Source organism: Rhinoderma darwinii, chromosome 7 (assembly GCF_050947455.1).
Source record: "Rhinoderma darwinii isolate aRhiDar2 chromosome 7, aRhiDar2.hap1, whole genome shotgun sequence".
NCBI lineage: Eukaryota > Metazoa > Chordata > Amphibia > Anura > Rhinodermatidae > Rhinoderma > Rhinoderma darwinii.
Window position 1 is genome coordinate 6,845,606 of NC_134693.1, and position 16,831 is coordinate 6,862,436.

The 16,831-nt window shown below is 44.2% G+C and overlaps 1 protein-coding gene across 1 annotated transcript in view; it reads right to left on the minus strand.

The window, feature by feature from the left end:
• Positions 1 to 2,598: 2,598 nt before the first annotated feature.
• TIE1 (tyrosine kinase with immunoglobulin like and EGF like domains 1) overlaps positions 2,599 to 16,831 on the minus strand; it is a 49,547-nt gene continuing 35,314 nt past the window's right edge. Inside the window, exons 15-23 of the mRNA XM_075832668.1 lie at positions 11,636 to 11,846; positions 9,689 to 9,799; positions 8,672 to 8,862; positions 7,368 to 7,481; positions 5,770 to 5,840; positions 5,157 to 5,197; positions 4,132 to 4,228; positions 3,930 to 4,029; positions 2,599 to 3,014 (exon numbers count right to left, since the gene is read on the minus strand). Coding sequence (XP_075688783.1) covers positions 2,943 to 3,014; positions 3,930 to 4,029; positions 4,132 to 4,228; positions 5,157 to 5,197; positions 5,770 to 5,840; positions 7,368 to 7,481; positions 8,672 to 8,862; positions 9,689 to 9,799; positions 11,636 to 11,846 — 1,008 coding nt within the window. The 3' untranslated portion in view covers positions 2,599 to 2,942. The remainder of the gene's footprint in view (positions 3,015 to 3,929; positions 4,030 to 4,131; positions 4,229 to 5,156; positions 5,198 to 5,769; positions 5,841 to 7,367; positions 7,482 to 8,671; positions 8,863 to 9,688; positions 9,800 to 11,635; positions 11,847 to 16,831) is intronic.

Consider the following 16,831-nt stretch of genomic DNA (forward strand, 5'->3'; position numbering starts at 1 on the left):
CTGTGGCTCTTAGAGCATGTTGAAAGTTGTAGTTTTGCCCCAACTGGAGAGCCGCACCACTGTTGTGTAGTTTGGGATATTGTGCCTGTAGTTGTCAGGGCATGCTGGGAGTTATAGTTCCACATTAGCTGGAGTACCACAGATAGCAGACTCTGTCCACACTGGTATCATGGCTGCCGTTTTAAAGGATCCGCAACAGATATAACAGGGTTTGCTACAATTGTATCCAGTCTGTGAGCTAAACAGCCTGGACTTCATTGTACATTGTAACAAACCGTCAGGACAGGAGAGAGATTTGTCCAGACTGGATACAATTGTAACAAGCCATCAACTGTGTGAGCAGGACTAGGCAATCACGACAGTTATCTGCCGCTATTTGCTTTGAAAAGTACGACGGCTCAGTGAATGCGCTCAGATGACCACGACAAAGTTGAACGTCACACACTTCATTTTACAAACACTGACAACTCCTGTTCTGATCTCATGACTCATAAATGATTAATAATCCTGCAAACCACAGACAGTAATAGACGATCACATTGACCCTCTAACCGGATGACATTGATCCTCTAACCTGATCACATTGACCCTCTAACCCGATCACATTGACCCTCTAACCCGATCACATTGATCCTCTAACCCGATCACATTGATCCTCTAACCCGATCACATTGACCCTCTAACCCGATCACATTGACCCTCTAACCCGATCACATTGATCCTCTAACCCGATCACATTGATCCTCTAACCCGATCACATTGATCCTCTAACCCGATCACATTGACCCTCTAACCCGATCACATTGATCCTTTAATCCTAGGAGCCTCGAAGGATTTAGTGGTGTTAAGTCTTTAAGAGCATTTTCTATGGCAAAAAAATGCTTATTGATTGGACATTGTGGATTTTTTGCCACCGTCGCCACATCATTTTTTTTTGCTATAGGAAACCATTTTGATTGTGGTTTAGGTAGCACCAGGTCGAAATCTGTTTCTGGGAAAGCTGTGCGATGGTCATTGCCATGTCTCCCAACATGTTTCTGCTCTGAATATTTACGCAGCGTGTGGATGACATATGTTAAATATCATCCTCTTTGCTGCTACTCTATTCTGCTGCGTATTTTCCGCAATTCCGCTACGTGTGGACGAGCCCTTACACGTACAGTCCATGCTCCATGTTATATATAAAAGTGCTCTGTAGCAATTGGGTTCCTGAAAGATTTTGGAGAAGTGTTTGCAGGCAGGTTACTGTTTGTTTTATATGGAGCCACGTTCCTGAATCCTCATACATGTCCATAGGGTCTTATATACTGTATCTATAGGGTTGTATGCATACATTCCCATTCATAGGAAAGAAACAGTAACGAGTTGATGCATCTCTTTCAGGGACTGAATTGTTACGTGGTATCATACAGCAGTGGTTCCCAACCTGTGACTTACAAGCTTTTGTAAAACTACAACTCCCAGCATGCATTGACAGCCTCGGGCTATAAAGGCATGCTGGGAGTCGTAAATTCACAACAACTGGAGCACAAGTTTGGAGATCAATGTTTTGTAATGTGAGCTTAAAATATTAGTTTTCCTTAAACCTGTTTACCTTAAAGGAATTGTCCAGTTTACAAAACCCCTCTCCATACCCCCTATTAGTGAATTCTGAGTTAATAGAGGGGTGTCCGCTGTTCAGGATCCTCATCTCCTGGTCAGAGTGGAGAGCGGTTACATAGAGGGTCTCTCTCTCTGGAGGACCGGTCCTGTATTACACAGACAACACATTGATATGAATGGACACTGTGTAATACTTCGTTTCTCCTGTGGTGGTGCTGCAGGGAAATAAAACACTTACTGCCAGGAGTCCCCACAGATCACAGCTGATCGTTGGGGCCCAGAACGGGGACACTTTTTTATATGCTTATTGTCAAGAGACCTAACAAGTATGGATTTTCCTAAGCAGAGACCCCCTCTAAAGGCAGACCTTTTCTAAATGACCTTTGGGGTATAGGGCAGTAATGGGTGGGAAATTCCCTCTAGATCACCCAAAATAAGCCAGTGTTTAGAGCTGCTACAAAAAAAAGAACAAAAAAACAGCTCATGTTCTAGAGAACCACTAGTGTCCGTGTATTAAGTGGGCGGCCATTGATTTCAATATCACCACATGGAAAATGAGCATTTACCAACCAGTCCCCCCCCCCCCCAAACACATCAGCTAATTAGAGGGGCCTCCCAGCAGTAGGGTTCACAAAAGTCGACAATCAACTAAATGGCTTTTCCCATCACAGACCCTGGATATGGCTTTTAAGTCTGATGATTATTGGGACCCTAGTGATCCCTCGTCAGTGGTTGCCTGGACCTCATTCCAGGAGGAGAGTTGCGCGGTCGCTCTCCTTTAAATTCAATGGGAGACTCAGTTTTGAGACAAGCACCTGTATATTTGGAGACCCAGTGGTTGGAGCTCCATCCATCAGACGTATCCAATCGATAAACCACAAAAGTCTGTAATAGGGGCCCCTTTAAGTCTCTCCAGACTTTTCGATGACTTGTAGCTGAGGATTTTGATGACACCAAAGAAAAAGTAACAAAAAGTAACAAAAAAGTAACAAAAGCTACAAATAATAATGAGGTTTATTGTGACACTATAAGTCCGATAACTGTACAGGGGACGGGGGGCACTTTACATATAAGTCATGGCAGTGTAGAGCTGTGTCGGGGGAGGGGACGCTTTCTTATCACACTCCTCCAGCCGTACTCATTGACATCTTCACGCTACCCACTCATGTGGTTTGTGGACATGGCCGGGGATAATTGACAGCAGCCTGGGATCCGGCCATGGGCTTTGCTGCTCTCTGCAGTCCATCTCTCCGGAGGGATGGCAGGAACATTAGTCCTTACATACTGAGTCCTTATCTCCAACCACCAATGAGTCCATAAAATTCTCATTCATCTTCTTCTTACGCCTCTTCAGCTGTCGCATCAATTCCGGCATAAGTGAAATTCTCAAACAACGCCATGTTGACATACGCCTGGAAGACACAAATACGAGATGTGATACGGTCACCAAGTTCCCACTATATCGTGTAACTGTTCTGCTCCCCCCACGATTGGCACTACATTGTCCAGCACCACACGAGACGATGGCGCCATATAAAGTGAGATAATAGAGTCACGATGGGTCCAGGACACTTCTACCCATCACACAGACGGCGACGGACTCAAAAATTAACTATTTTTTATACTTACTACAAATAATTCTAAATGTGATCAGTGTAGGTGCAATGTACTAAATATCCAGCGATGAACCAGCCAAAGGGGCCACTGCTAGAATTCTCAGGAGTGGGGAAGACCAACAGTAAAGGGGGGTCTTCGCTTTGGACAATCCCTACTTGCTAGAGGGGTCCCTTGACAATAAACAGATCACAATGTGTCCCCCTGCTCGAACCCCAGTGATCAGCTGTGATCTGTGGGGACTCCTGGTAGTAAGTGTTTAAGTTCCCTGCAGCGCCACCACAGGAGAAATGAAGTATTACACAGTGTCCATTCATATCAATGTGTTGTGTGTGTAATACAGGACGCTCTATGTAACCGCTTTCCACTCTGCCCAAGAGATGAGGGTCCTAAACAGAGGACCCCCCCCCCCCCTATTAACTCACAATTCACTAATAGGGGGTAGGGAAACAGTTTTTTTTATCTAGACACCCCCTTTAAATTTCCAATTTCCAGAAGATGATCTTTTTAATGCACCCCTGGTTCTTGTCTCTGTAGATTTGCAGTAAAGGGCAGGGGGTGGCATCTATCTGCTGCCCCATTACCCGCTCTATAATATCTTGCTATGAGGAGCTTCGATCTGATTTCTATGGAGGGGATTCCTGATAATGCCCCCTCCCGGCCCTGGTATTATTACTCTGGTAGGTTCAGTATTATACTTAGAGAATTCGTACCTTCCTGGCCTCCAGCATGCGGATGAGCTGCAGGGATATCTGGGTAAATGGAGGCCGCTCATAGGGACGATCCCTCCAGCACTGCCGCATCAGCTCATACCTGAAACAAACACAAATCATCAGTCTGAACCAGGGCAGGAAGAGGAAATGTGATGAACGCTGCTACTGACTGCCCCAAACAGCGCACGTTGTCTTCACTTACACCTCATCGTCACAGTTCCGGGGTTTCTCCATCCTGTAACCCTGCGGTAATTGTTCATAGAGCTCCGCACAGGTCATGCCGCAATATGGCGTCCCACCTGGAAACAGATATGATGAGGCCGGTTAGGCAGACGCTGGTCCTGATAATAATGATTCTGCTGAGCTGGCTGACCCCATTATGTGTCCCATAATCTAATAGTGGGGGTCCAGCATGGAAGCTAGAGCCCCCAAATATTCTACGAAGGACCCGCCATCTGGAATGGGTTTCCCTGAACTTGACATCACATTTCATTCTCTACAATAATTTGCAAAATAATACAGTTAAAGGGGGTTTCCGGGACTATAATATTGATGTCCTATCCTTAAGTCATTAATATTAGATTGGTGGCGGTCCACTGATCAGCTGACTGAAGGGCAGATAACTGCAGCTAGGTCCCACTGAACATGTACCGCCACAACCAAAAGTAAGGCGCTGTGCCTGGTAAACAGTGAAGGGGACACAGCGCTCTTCAGTCATCTGATCGGAGGGGGGCCAGGAGTCAGACCACTACTTATCGGCTATAAAAACAAATCAATATTATACTCCTGGAAAACTAGTTTAATATAATAATTTCTTTTTAAGGAATTCATTTTATCTTTATTAGATTTCAGTCTGTTTAAGAGACATAATAGTGTGTAGTGTCACTATCCCGTCTTATCTAGGCGTCCAGCATTTCAATAGAGTGGTCATTAAGACGCCCCCTTCTAATGATAATGAGATGACTCTGCTCATTCTATCCCAGTCTAAACAGAAAAGCTGACAAGTGAGCTGCAAAAAGCAGGAAGTGTCAGACTATTGTGTATGCTCTAGTGGCCAGAGTGAGAACTGCACTATCCAAGATTTTTTATGCAGATAGTTACATGAAAATATAAAAAAATGTGTATAATAAAAACCTGATTTATATAATCTGTCATTTCCTGATGATACTTTCCCTTTAAATAGGGGTCATTCAAAAGAATAAAAAAGTCAAAAAATGTTTTACTTACCTAAACTAACAATCTCCCAGAGAAGGACCCCAAAGGACCAGCTGAGGAAAAGCAAGAAAAGGATAAATAGGTTATGAACCTGTTGAAATAAACATTTTCCAGCTGTAAGAATGGCGCAGCTTTTACCATCCCTGACAAATTCACGACATGGCTCAGGAATGTAGATGAATGTGGTGAAAGAACAGCTAAAAACATAAATAATGCAAAATAAGTCTAACTCTCCACCGCGGAGGAAAAAAAATGGCGGCTAGACGTTATATGAATTTGAAGCCGCCATTTTTGTCTCAATTTTTTTTTAATTCACCCCTCGGACTCATTCACTGCACGGATCTCATTACTGGTTCCCAGTATAAATAGCAGCTGGGTCCATATGTGTGGGGTCGGCGGGTTCTTTTCCAGCAAACCTTTTTTAGCAGGGGGGGGGGGGGGAGATTGCGCAGCTCGTTAACCCTTGGTGATCCAGAAAAATAATGACAAAAAAAACAACTTAATAAGGGGGTGTGCTCTTAAATGGAATTTCCCACCAATAGCATATTGATTAGTTTTCCTAATCAATATCTGATCCTGGTCCCTCCGTTCCCACCAGGGTATTAATACCACAAGTAACACTTACACATCGCTCTTCGTAGTATAGACGCTATAATTGAGGGACTCGATGGCCATCCAGCGCACCGGGAGACGACCCTGGGTAATGGAAACCATAATTAATACAAGCAGCAAAAGAAATAACCCAAAAACGTGTCGAACTTTCTAAAGATTCCCATCCTGGGTGGAGCTTAGTTATCACATGACTGTGTGCAGCTGCAAAGGGGGTGGAGTCTGACCCCTAGTTAGTAGTGTGGGAAAATTTGTGTCAAAAGCCACGACGAGTTGCTACAATGTAGAAACCGGGCTGTAACAATGAATACACGGAGAACAAAGCTTATTGTTTGTGTGAGGAGCACGGACGAACCCCGAGGAACCAGTACCCATGTTTGACTGGAGAGTCCCTCTAAATATTATGTGCGCTCCTCCATGTGCAGCTTTCATTAGTACTCCCATCCTCTTAGGTTAAGTCCAGACGTAGCGTGAAAACTGCGGATTTCCTAAAAAGATTTCATTGCAGAAAAGCGGCAGCAGAATACAGTAGCAGCAGCGTGGATAAGATTTGCACAAACCTCATCCGCACGCTGCGTAAATGACATGCGGTGCGTTTTTTTTAATCCGCAGCATGTCAATTGTATTTGCATTTTCTGTTGTGGGTTCTCTCCATTGATTTAGTTGGGGAGTTAAAACCCACAACAAATAGCAGATGTTGCGATTTTTGCGGCGGAAAAGCTGCAATTCTCAATCGCAACACTCAAAAAAAAAATCTTATACTTACCTAAATCTCTCTGCTCCTTCGTCCCGGCCGGCCTCCTGGGATGAGGTTCCATCCCATGTGACTGCTGCAGCCAATCACAGACTGCAGCGGTCACATGGGATAAAATGTCATTCCAGGAGGCCAGGCTGCAGGACGGCAGAGGGATGCGTCGCCATGGCTACAGGTAAGTATAAGGTTTTTTTCTTCTGTGCAGTTTTCCGCAGCGGACATTCTGGCCGAAAAACTGCACCACAATTTGGTGCGGTTTTTTGACCGAAATTCCCTGCGGGATCCAGGGCGGATACGCAGTGTGCTTTTATGCAGCATATCCGCCCTGTGTGAATGCTCCTGCTTGTTCAGTATCTGTACATAAGTTGTTCCCGAACGAGGCCGGCGGGGGGCAGGAGTAAACAGCAACCGGAGGATTCGGGGGGGGGGGGAGTTAAGGAGATCTAGTCAGAGCCTCATCAATGTGGCCCCTGCAACCCCCGGATACTAAAGGAAGCCGCAAGGACCCCCCATGTCAGATGAAAGTTGTGACAGCAAAATCGGTCCTTCTGGGGCCACAGCAAAATGTGTTGCACTAGCGGGTGTGACCCAGACCTGCCGGAAGCGGCATGGGGAGCGCAGAGGGACCAGGAGTCTCCTACCAACTATAATGGATCACCTCTGCGAGTATGCTGGGGGCAGCTGCGGTAACCACGGTAGCTCTGTTGCCGCTGATCACTCATTTGAGCAGCGGTGTCGGTGATAAGTAGTATATTGTATTTACAGCTATATTTCCAGTATAACAGATGGTGTCAGTACGCTGCAGTAGCTCATAGTCTTGCTTTATCTTCATACATCAGTAGACTATACACATGACTAACCATCGTCTTTTTCACATAAACTTCTTCTCCTCTTGAAAGCCCAAAATCTGCAATCTTAGCAGCCAAATGTTCCCCGACAAGAACGTTTCTGGCGGCAAGATCCCTGTGAATAAACTAAGGAGACAACAAAGGTGAAGTTTAGATACAATCATCTTTGGCGCTGTTCATCCTGGTCTTCCTGGTTCATGAATATCATGTCAGAAGTACAGGACTGGGGCGCTCACACAAGCAGGACATCCCCTATTGGCAGTGTCATGGCTGCCATCAGTGGTGGTCACCCAGGATCTGTTACCATCGCTGGAGATCGAAAAATTCACACAAGGAGGATGACAATAGTACAAAAATGCATCATCATCATCACCATCATCATCATCATCACCACCACCATCACCACGACCACCACCACCATCATCATCACCACCATCATCATCACCATCACCACCATCATCATCACCCACCATCATCATCATCACCATCATCATCATCACCACCATCACCACGACCACCACCACCACCATCATCATCACCACCACCATCATCACCATCACCACCATCATCATCACCCACCATCATCACCCCCATCATCATCATCACCATCACCATCATCATCACCACCACTACCACCACCATCATCATCACCAACATCATCATCATCACCATCATCATCATCATCACCACCACCACCACCATCATCATCACCACCATCATCATCATCACCATCATCATCACCATCATCATCACCACCATCATCATCATCACCCCCATCATCATCATCATCACCACCACCATCATTATCACCACCATCATCACCACCACCATCATCATCACCATCATCATCATCACCATCACCACCATCATCATCACCACCATCATCATCACCATAATCATCATCATCATCATCATCACCACCACCATCATTACCACCACCATCATCATCATCACCACCATCATTATCATCACCATCATCATCACCACCATCATCATCACCATCATCATCATCACCATCATCATCATCACCACCATCATCATCACCCCCATCATCATCATCACCACCACCATAATTATCACCACCATCATCACCACCACCACCACCATCATCATCATCACCATCATCATCACCACCATCATTATCATCACCATCATCATCATCACCACCATCATCATCATCACCACCATCATCATCACCATCATCATCACCATCATCATCACCACCATCATTATCACCACCATCATCATCATCACCACCACCATCATCATCATCACCACCATCATTATCATCACCATCACGACCACCATCATCTCACCTGCTTCTCGCTGAGGTATTGCATTCCTTTCGCTACATCTGAGGCAAACTGCAGGAGCTGCTGTGAGGTCAGTGTGGACGCCGTCCCGTGCTCCTTGGCGAACACCGGGTCCGTCTCCAGGACTCGGCTTTTTCGTAAGAAGTCCAGCAGGTTCCCAAAGGGGGCATATTCAGTGGCGATATAGAGATATCCTGCAAGAAACTATTCTTATCAACACTTTTCTACTGAAACCGGCCATAGGTATAAAAATAACTGCTGGGAGAGTTCTCGGAGCCATCTCTCACCTTGCTGTCAGTGAATGGGAACATTCTGGTTTCAATCCTGAGGCTCAAACCTATGTAGGGGATTCCGCATGCTGCGCTATTGTTTCTGGTAAATCCAAGGACCCCCTGACAGAAACCCAACAGAACCTATTAAAGTCAATGGGGTCCGTCGGGCACGGGTTGTCTCCGTTGTTCAATGGAGCCGGAGCTTACGGCAATTTCGTTGTTGTCCTCTGACAGAGCAGAACAGCAGAATGCCAAGCGTCAATGTGAACAGGGTCTTAGCCAAACCTATCATCCCCACAAATCTCTCTCTCTCCGGTCCTGATAGTTTGCTACAATGTATCAGTCTAGAGTCCAGACTGTTTACCTCACAGAGGATTGTGTAGACTGGATACAATTGTAACAAACCCTGAGCTGTGACATCTACTAGGTCAGGACTAATATTCAGTCTCTGGATGTAAACAATGAATGTTTCTATTCACTGACAGATTTGACACCTCCAGACTGAAACTGACAAATAAAAAATGCAAAAAATGGCGACCAGATACTTTATAAATGCGACACACGTGCTTGCGCCATTTTCAACTTCATCTCTACCCCACAAAACTTCAACAAAACCTTTTCCAATTATGCCCTATGGGGCTCAACTACAGATTTTACTTTGTATAAGTTTGCATGGCGTGCGACAATCTGCGATCAAAGTCGCGGCGCAGCCCGGGAATAACGGCGGACACTGTGGTGTATATGTTACCTCTGTTCTCACAGGCTCCCAGCAGATTGACGATATTTGGGTGATGACCGAGTTTACACAGAACCTCCAGCTCCCCGGCAAAGTCTCTGTGGTCGTTCTCCGACGCAAATTCTGGGGGAAAAAAATACAGTAAAGTTTAAAGGGGGGTCCAGTTTCGAAAACCCAATTCCATGCACCCTATTAGTGAATTGTGAGTTAATAGAGGGGGGTCCTCTGTTCCTCATCTCTTGGTCAGAGTGGAGAGCGGTTACATAGAGCGTCTCTGGAGGACCTGTCCTGTATTACACAGACAACACATTGATATGAATGGGCTCTGTGTAATACTTCATTTCTCCTGTGGTGGCGCTGCAGGGAAACTGAACACTTACTGACAGGTTTTCCCGCAGTTTACAACTGATCGCTGGGGGTCCAAGCAGGAGGACACTTTGTGGAGGTGTGTCTGTCAACATAATACTGACTGATTCCAAAGAGCAACCAGCAGATTTGTGAATACAGCTCTGGATGTAACTTGAGTATTAGATATAATGTAACATCAAAATAGTGAATGCAGCTCTGGATGTGACTGGTGTATAAGACTCAGGCTCAGAAGATAAAAGTAAAGCAAAGTATTGACTGAACAATATTTGTTGGTGTAAATTGTAAAATAGTTTTTAAAGGGGAATGTACACATTAAGGCTCGGGGCTACATGGGTGTGTCTGTCAACACAATGCTGACTGATTCCAAAGAGCAACCAGTTGAATTGCGAATGCAGCTTTGGATGTGACTTGAGTATAAGGGCAAAGCCACACGTGGCGGAATTGCTCTTGAATTCCGCTGCGGACACTCCGCAGCGTTAATCCGCAGCGGAGCCGTTTCTCCATTGACTTCCACTTCTATTTAGTAGGGTTCGTTTAGACGAGGCTGAAAATTCCGCTGCGGAGCATAGGCTGCGGTGCGGAATTTGGTGTCCGCAGCATGCTCTGTCTGTTGCGGAGCAGTGGCGGACTGGTTGCGGACTCATTGCGGAATTTCTCCATTGACTTCAATGGAGATTCTAAATTCCGCAATGAAGTCCGCAGCTGTCATGCACATGTTATGTGTGCTGCGGAGCGTATTGGTTTTTTGACATGACATTTCTTCATTCTGGCTGGACCCATGTATTTCTAGGCCTACAGCCAGACTGAGGAAGTCAATGGGGCTCCCGTAATAACGGGAGCGTTGCTAGGAGACGTCAGTAAATAGTCACTGTCCAGGGTGCTGAAAGAGTTAAGCGATCGGCAGTAACTGTTTCTGCACCCTGGACAGTGACTACCGATCCCAATATACAGCTACCTGTAAAAAAATAGAAGTTCATACTTACCGAGAACTCCCTGCTTCTGTCTCCAGTCCGGCCTCCCAGGATGACGTTTCAGTCTAAGTGACGGCTGCAGCCAATCACAGGCCAATCACAGGCTGCAGCCAATCACAGGCTGCAGCGGTCACATGGACTACCGCGTCATCCAGGGAAGTCGGGCTGGATGCCGAAAGCGGGACGCATCACCAAGACAACGGCCGGTAAGTATGAATTTCTTTGACTTTCACTAGGGAAAGTGCTGGCCCTTCTCTCTATCCTGCACTGATAGGGAGAAGGGAAGCACTTTTACCGCAGTCCGCAGCAGCTAGTCCGCATCAATTTACTGCACATTTTGGGCAGATCCGCCGCAGAATCTACAACGCAGATTCTGTGCGGCATTGATGCGGACAGTTGCGGAGGAAAACCGCCACGTGGGGCCATGCCCTAAGACCTGATGTAACTCTGACTCAGTAAAGCAAAATATTTACTGAACAATATTTGTTGGTGTAAATTGTAAAATAGTTTTTTAAAGGGGAATGTACACATTAAGGCTGGGGCTGCAGGATTCCGGTCCATACAATCTCCCTTCACTTTGCAGATCCCCGGTCGGTATTTACGATAATCGCGTCCTCACCTTTTAACATTTTGACAGCAGCGTTCATCCGCACCCCGTCTTTTTTTATCATGGCCTTAATGACCTGACCAAAGTTCCCTTCTCCGATCACATCTTCAAACTTGATGTCTGCCCAGTCCAGGATGGGATATGAGAAGGGCTCAGTCTGGGGTCTTGGCCGCCGGGTGAGGGTCAGTGTCCCCGTACTGAACTGCAGGATGGTCTCTTCTCCCTATGAAGTAAATATTTCAATTAGTAACATCAAAAACATCAAACACATCGTCCCCAATCTATGACGAGACCGCGACGTCGCAGCTCCAGAAAAAACACTACAGGGCAGAGCAAGACTTATATAAGACTAATGTCTGGCTATTGTCCTCTGTTATCAGCTGCTTATACTGGCTGACATCCATAGTGACATATTCTTATATAGATATCTATTCATGTTTGTTGTGAAGCATCATATGTGTGACTGATATCAGCCGCTCCTCTTATAACACTCCAGCACTATTATATCCTCCAGAGACATTACATCATGTGTGACTGATATCAGCCGCTCCTCTTATATCACTCCAGTACTATTATATCCTCCAGAGACATTACATCATATGTGACTGATATCAGCCGCTCCTCTTATATCACTCCAGTACTATTATATCCTCCAGAGACATTACATCATATGTGTGACTGATATCAGCCGCTCCTCTTATATCACTCCAGTACTATTATATCCTCCAGAGACATTACATCATATGTGTGACTGATATCAGACGCTCCTCTTATAACACTCCAGTACTATTATATCCTCCAGAGACATTACATCATATGTGACTGATATCAGCCGCTCCTCTTATAACACTCCAGTACTATTATATCCTCCAGAGACATTACATCATATGTGTGACTGATATCAGCCGCTCCTCTTATAACACTCCAGTACTATTATATCCTCCAGAGACATTACATCATATGTGACTGATATCAGCCGCTCCTATTATAACACTCCAGTACTATTATATCCTCCAGAGACATTACATCATATGTGTGACTGATATCAGCCGCTCCCCTTATATCACTCCAGTACTATTATATCCTCCAGAGACATTACATCATATGTGACTGATATCAGCCGCTCCTCTTATAACACTCCAGCACTAGTATATCCTCCAGAGACATTACATCATATGTGACTGATATCAGCCGCTCCTCTTATAACACTCCAGTACTATTATATCCTCCAGAGACATTACATCATATGTGTGACTGATATCAGCCGCTCCTCTTATATAACACTCCAGTACTATTATATCCTCCAGAGACATTACATCATATGTGACTGATATCAGCCGCTCCTCTTATAACACTCCAGTACTATTATATCCTCCAGAGACATTACATCATATGTGACTGATATCAGCCGCTCCTCTTATATAACACTCCAGTACTATTATATCCTCCAGAGACATTACATCATATGTGTGACTGATATCAGCCGCTCCTCTTATATCACTCCAGTACTATTATATCCTCCAGAGACATTACATTATATATGTGACTGATATCAGCCGCTCCTCTTATATAACACTCCAGTACTATTATATCCTCCAGAGACATTACATCATATGTGACTGATATCAGCCGCTCCTCTTATATCACTCCAGTACTATTATATCCTCCAGACACATTACATCATATGTGTGACTGATATCAGCCACTCCTCTTATAACACTCCAGCACTATTATATCCTCCAGAGACATTACATCATATGTGTGACTGATATCAGCCACTCCTCTTATTACACTCCAGCACTATTATATCCTCCAGAGACATTATATCATATGTGTGACTGATATCAGCCGCTCCTCATATAACACTCCAGCACTATTATATCCTCCAGAGACATTACATCATATGTGTGACTGATATCAGCCGCTCCTCTTATTACACTCCAGCACTATTATATCCTCCAGAGACATTACATCATATGTGTGACTGATATCAGCCGCTCCTCTTATAACACTCCAGCACTATTATATCCTCCAGAGACATTACATCATATGTGTGACTGATATCAGCCGCTCCTCTTACAACACTCCAGCACTATTATATCCTCCAGAGACATTACATCATATGTGTGACTGATATCAGCCGCTCCTCTTATAACACTCCAGTACTATTATATCCTCCAGAGACATTACATCATATGTGACTGATATCAGCCGCTCCTCTTATATCACTCCAGCACTATTATATCCTCCAGAGACATTACATCATGTGTGACTGATATCAGCCGCTCCTCTTATATCACTCCAGTACTATTATATCCTCCAGAGACATTACATCATATGTGACTGATATCAGTCGCTCCTCTTATATCACTCCAGTACTATTATATCCTCCAGAGACATTACATCATATGTGACTGATATCAGCCGCTCCTCTTATATCACTCCAGTACTATTATATCCTCCAGAGACATTACATCATATGTGTGACTGATATCAGCCGCTCCTCTTATATCACTCCAGTACTATTATATCCTCCAGAGACATTACATCATATATGTGACTGATATCAGCCGCTCCTCTTATAACACTCCAGTACTATTATATCCTCCAGAGACATTACATCATATGTGACTGATATCAGCCGCTCCTCTTATATAACACTCCAGCACTATTATATCCTCCAGAGACATGACATCATATGTGTGACTGATATCAGCCGCTCCTCTTATATCACTCCAGTACTATTATATCCTCCAGAGACATTACATCATATGTGACTGATATCAGCCGCTCCTCTTATACCACTCCAGTACTATTATATCCTCCAGAGACATTACATCATATGTGTGACTGATATCAGCCGCTCCTCTTATAAGACTCCAGCACTATTATATCCTCCAGAGACATGACATCATATGTGACTGATATCAGCTGCTCCTCTTATATCACTCCAGTACTATTATATCCTCCAGAGACATTACATCATATGTGTGACTGATATCAGCCGCTCCTCTTATATCACTCCAGCACTATTATATCCCCCAGAGACACTACATCATATGTGTGACTGATATCAGCCGCTCCTCTTATATCACTCCAGTACTATTATATCCTCCAGAGACATTACATCATATGTGTGACTGATATCAGCCACTCCTCTTATAACACTCCAGCACTATTATATCCTCCAGAGACATTACATCATATATGTGACTGATATCAGCCGCTCCTCTTATATCACTCCAGTACTATTATATCCTCCAGAGACATTACATCATATGTGACTGATATCAGCCGCTCCTCTTATAACACTCCAGTACTATTATATCCTCCAGAGACATTACATCATATATGTGACTGATATCAGCCGCTCCTCTTATATCACTCCAGTACTATTATATCCTCCAGAGACATTACATCATATGTGACTGATATCAGCCGCTCCTCTTATAACACTCCAGTACTATTATATCCTCCAGAGACATTACATCATATGTGTGACTGATATCAGCTGCTCCTCTTATATCACTCCAGCACTATTATATCCTCCAGAGACATTACATCATATGTGACTGATATCAGCCGCTCCTCTTATAACACTCCAGTACTATTATATCCTCCAGAGACATTACATCATATATGTGACTGATATCAGCCGCTCCTCTTATAACACTCCAGAACTATTATATCCTCCAGAGACACTACATCATATGTGTGACTGATATCAGCCGCTTCTCTTATAACACTCCAGTACTATTATATCCTCCAGAGACAATACATCATATGTGACTGATATCAGCCGCTCCTCTTATAACACTCCAGTACTATTATATCCTCCAGAGACATTACATCATATGTGACTGATATCAGCCGCTCCTCTTATATCACTCCAGTACTATTATATCCTCCAGACACATTACATCATATGTGTGACTGATATCAGCCACTCCTCTTATAACACTCCAGCACTATTATATCCTCCAGAGACATTACATCATATGTGTGACTGATATCAGCCACTCCTCTTATTACACTCCAGCACTATTATATCCTCCAGAGACATTACATCATATGTGTGACTGATATCAGCCGCTCCTCTTATTACACTCCAGCACTATTATATCCTCCAGAGACATTACATCATATGTGTGACTGATATCAGCCGCTCCTCTTATAACACTCCAGTACTATTATATCCTCCAGAGACATTACATCATATGTGACTGATATCAGTGGCTCCTCTTATATCACTCCAGCACTATTATATCCTCCAGAGACATTACATCATGTGTGACTGATATCAGCCGCTCCTCTTATATCACTCCAGTACTATTATATCCTCCAGAGACATTACATCATATGTGACTGATATCAGTCGCTCCTCTTATATCACTCCAGTACTATTATATCCTCCAGACACATTACATCATATGTGTGACTGATATCAGCCACTCCTCTTATTACACTCCAGCACTATTATATCCTCCAGAGACATTACATCATATGTGTGACTGATATCAGCCGCTCCTCTTATTACACTCCAGCACTATTATATCCTCCAGAGACATTACATCATATGTGTGACTGATATCAGCCGCTCCTCTTATAACACTCCAGCACTATTATATCCTCCAGAGACATTACATCATATGTGTGACTGATATCAGCCGCTCCTCTTATAACACTCCAGTACTATTATATCCTCCAGAGACATTACATCATATGTGACTGATATCAGCCGCTCCTCTTATATCACTCCAGCACTATTATATCCTCCAGAGACATTACATCATGTGTGACTGATATCAGCCGCTCCTCTTATATCACTCCAGTACTATTATATCCTCCAGAGACATTACATCATATGTGACTGATATCAGTCGCTCCTCTTATATCACTCCAGTACTATTATATCCTCCAGAGACATTACATCATATGTGACTGATATCAGCCGCTTCTCTTATATCACTCCAGCACTATTATATCCTCCAGAGACATTACATCATATGTGTGACTGATATCAGCCGCTCCTCTTATATCACTCCAGCACTATTATATCCTCCAGAGACATTACATCATATGTGTGACTGATATCAGCCGCCCCTCTTATATCACTCCAGCACTATTATATCCTCCAGAGACATTACATCATATGTGTGACTGATATCAGCCGCCCCTCTTATATCACTCCAGTACTATTATATCCTC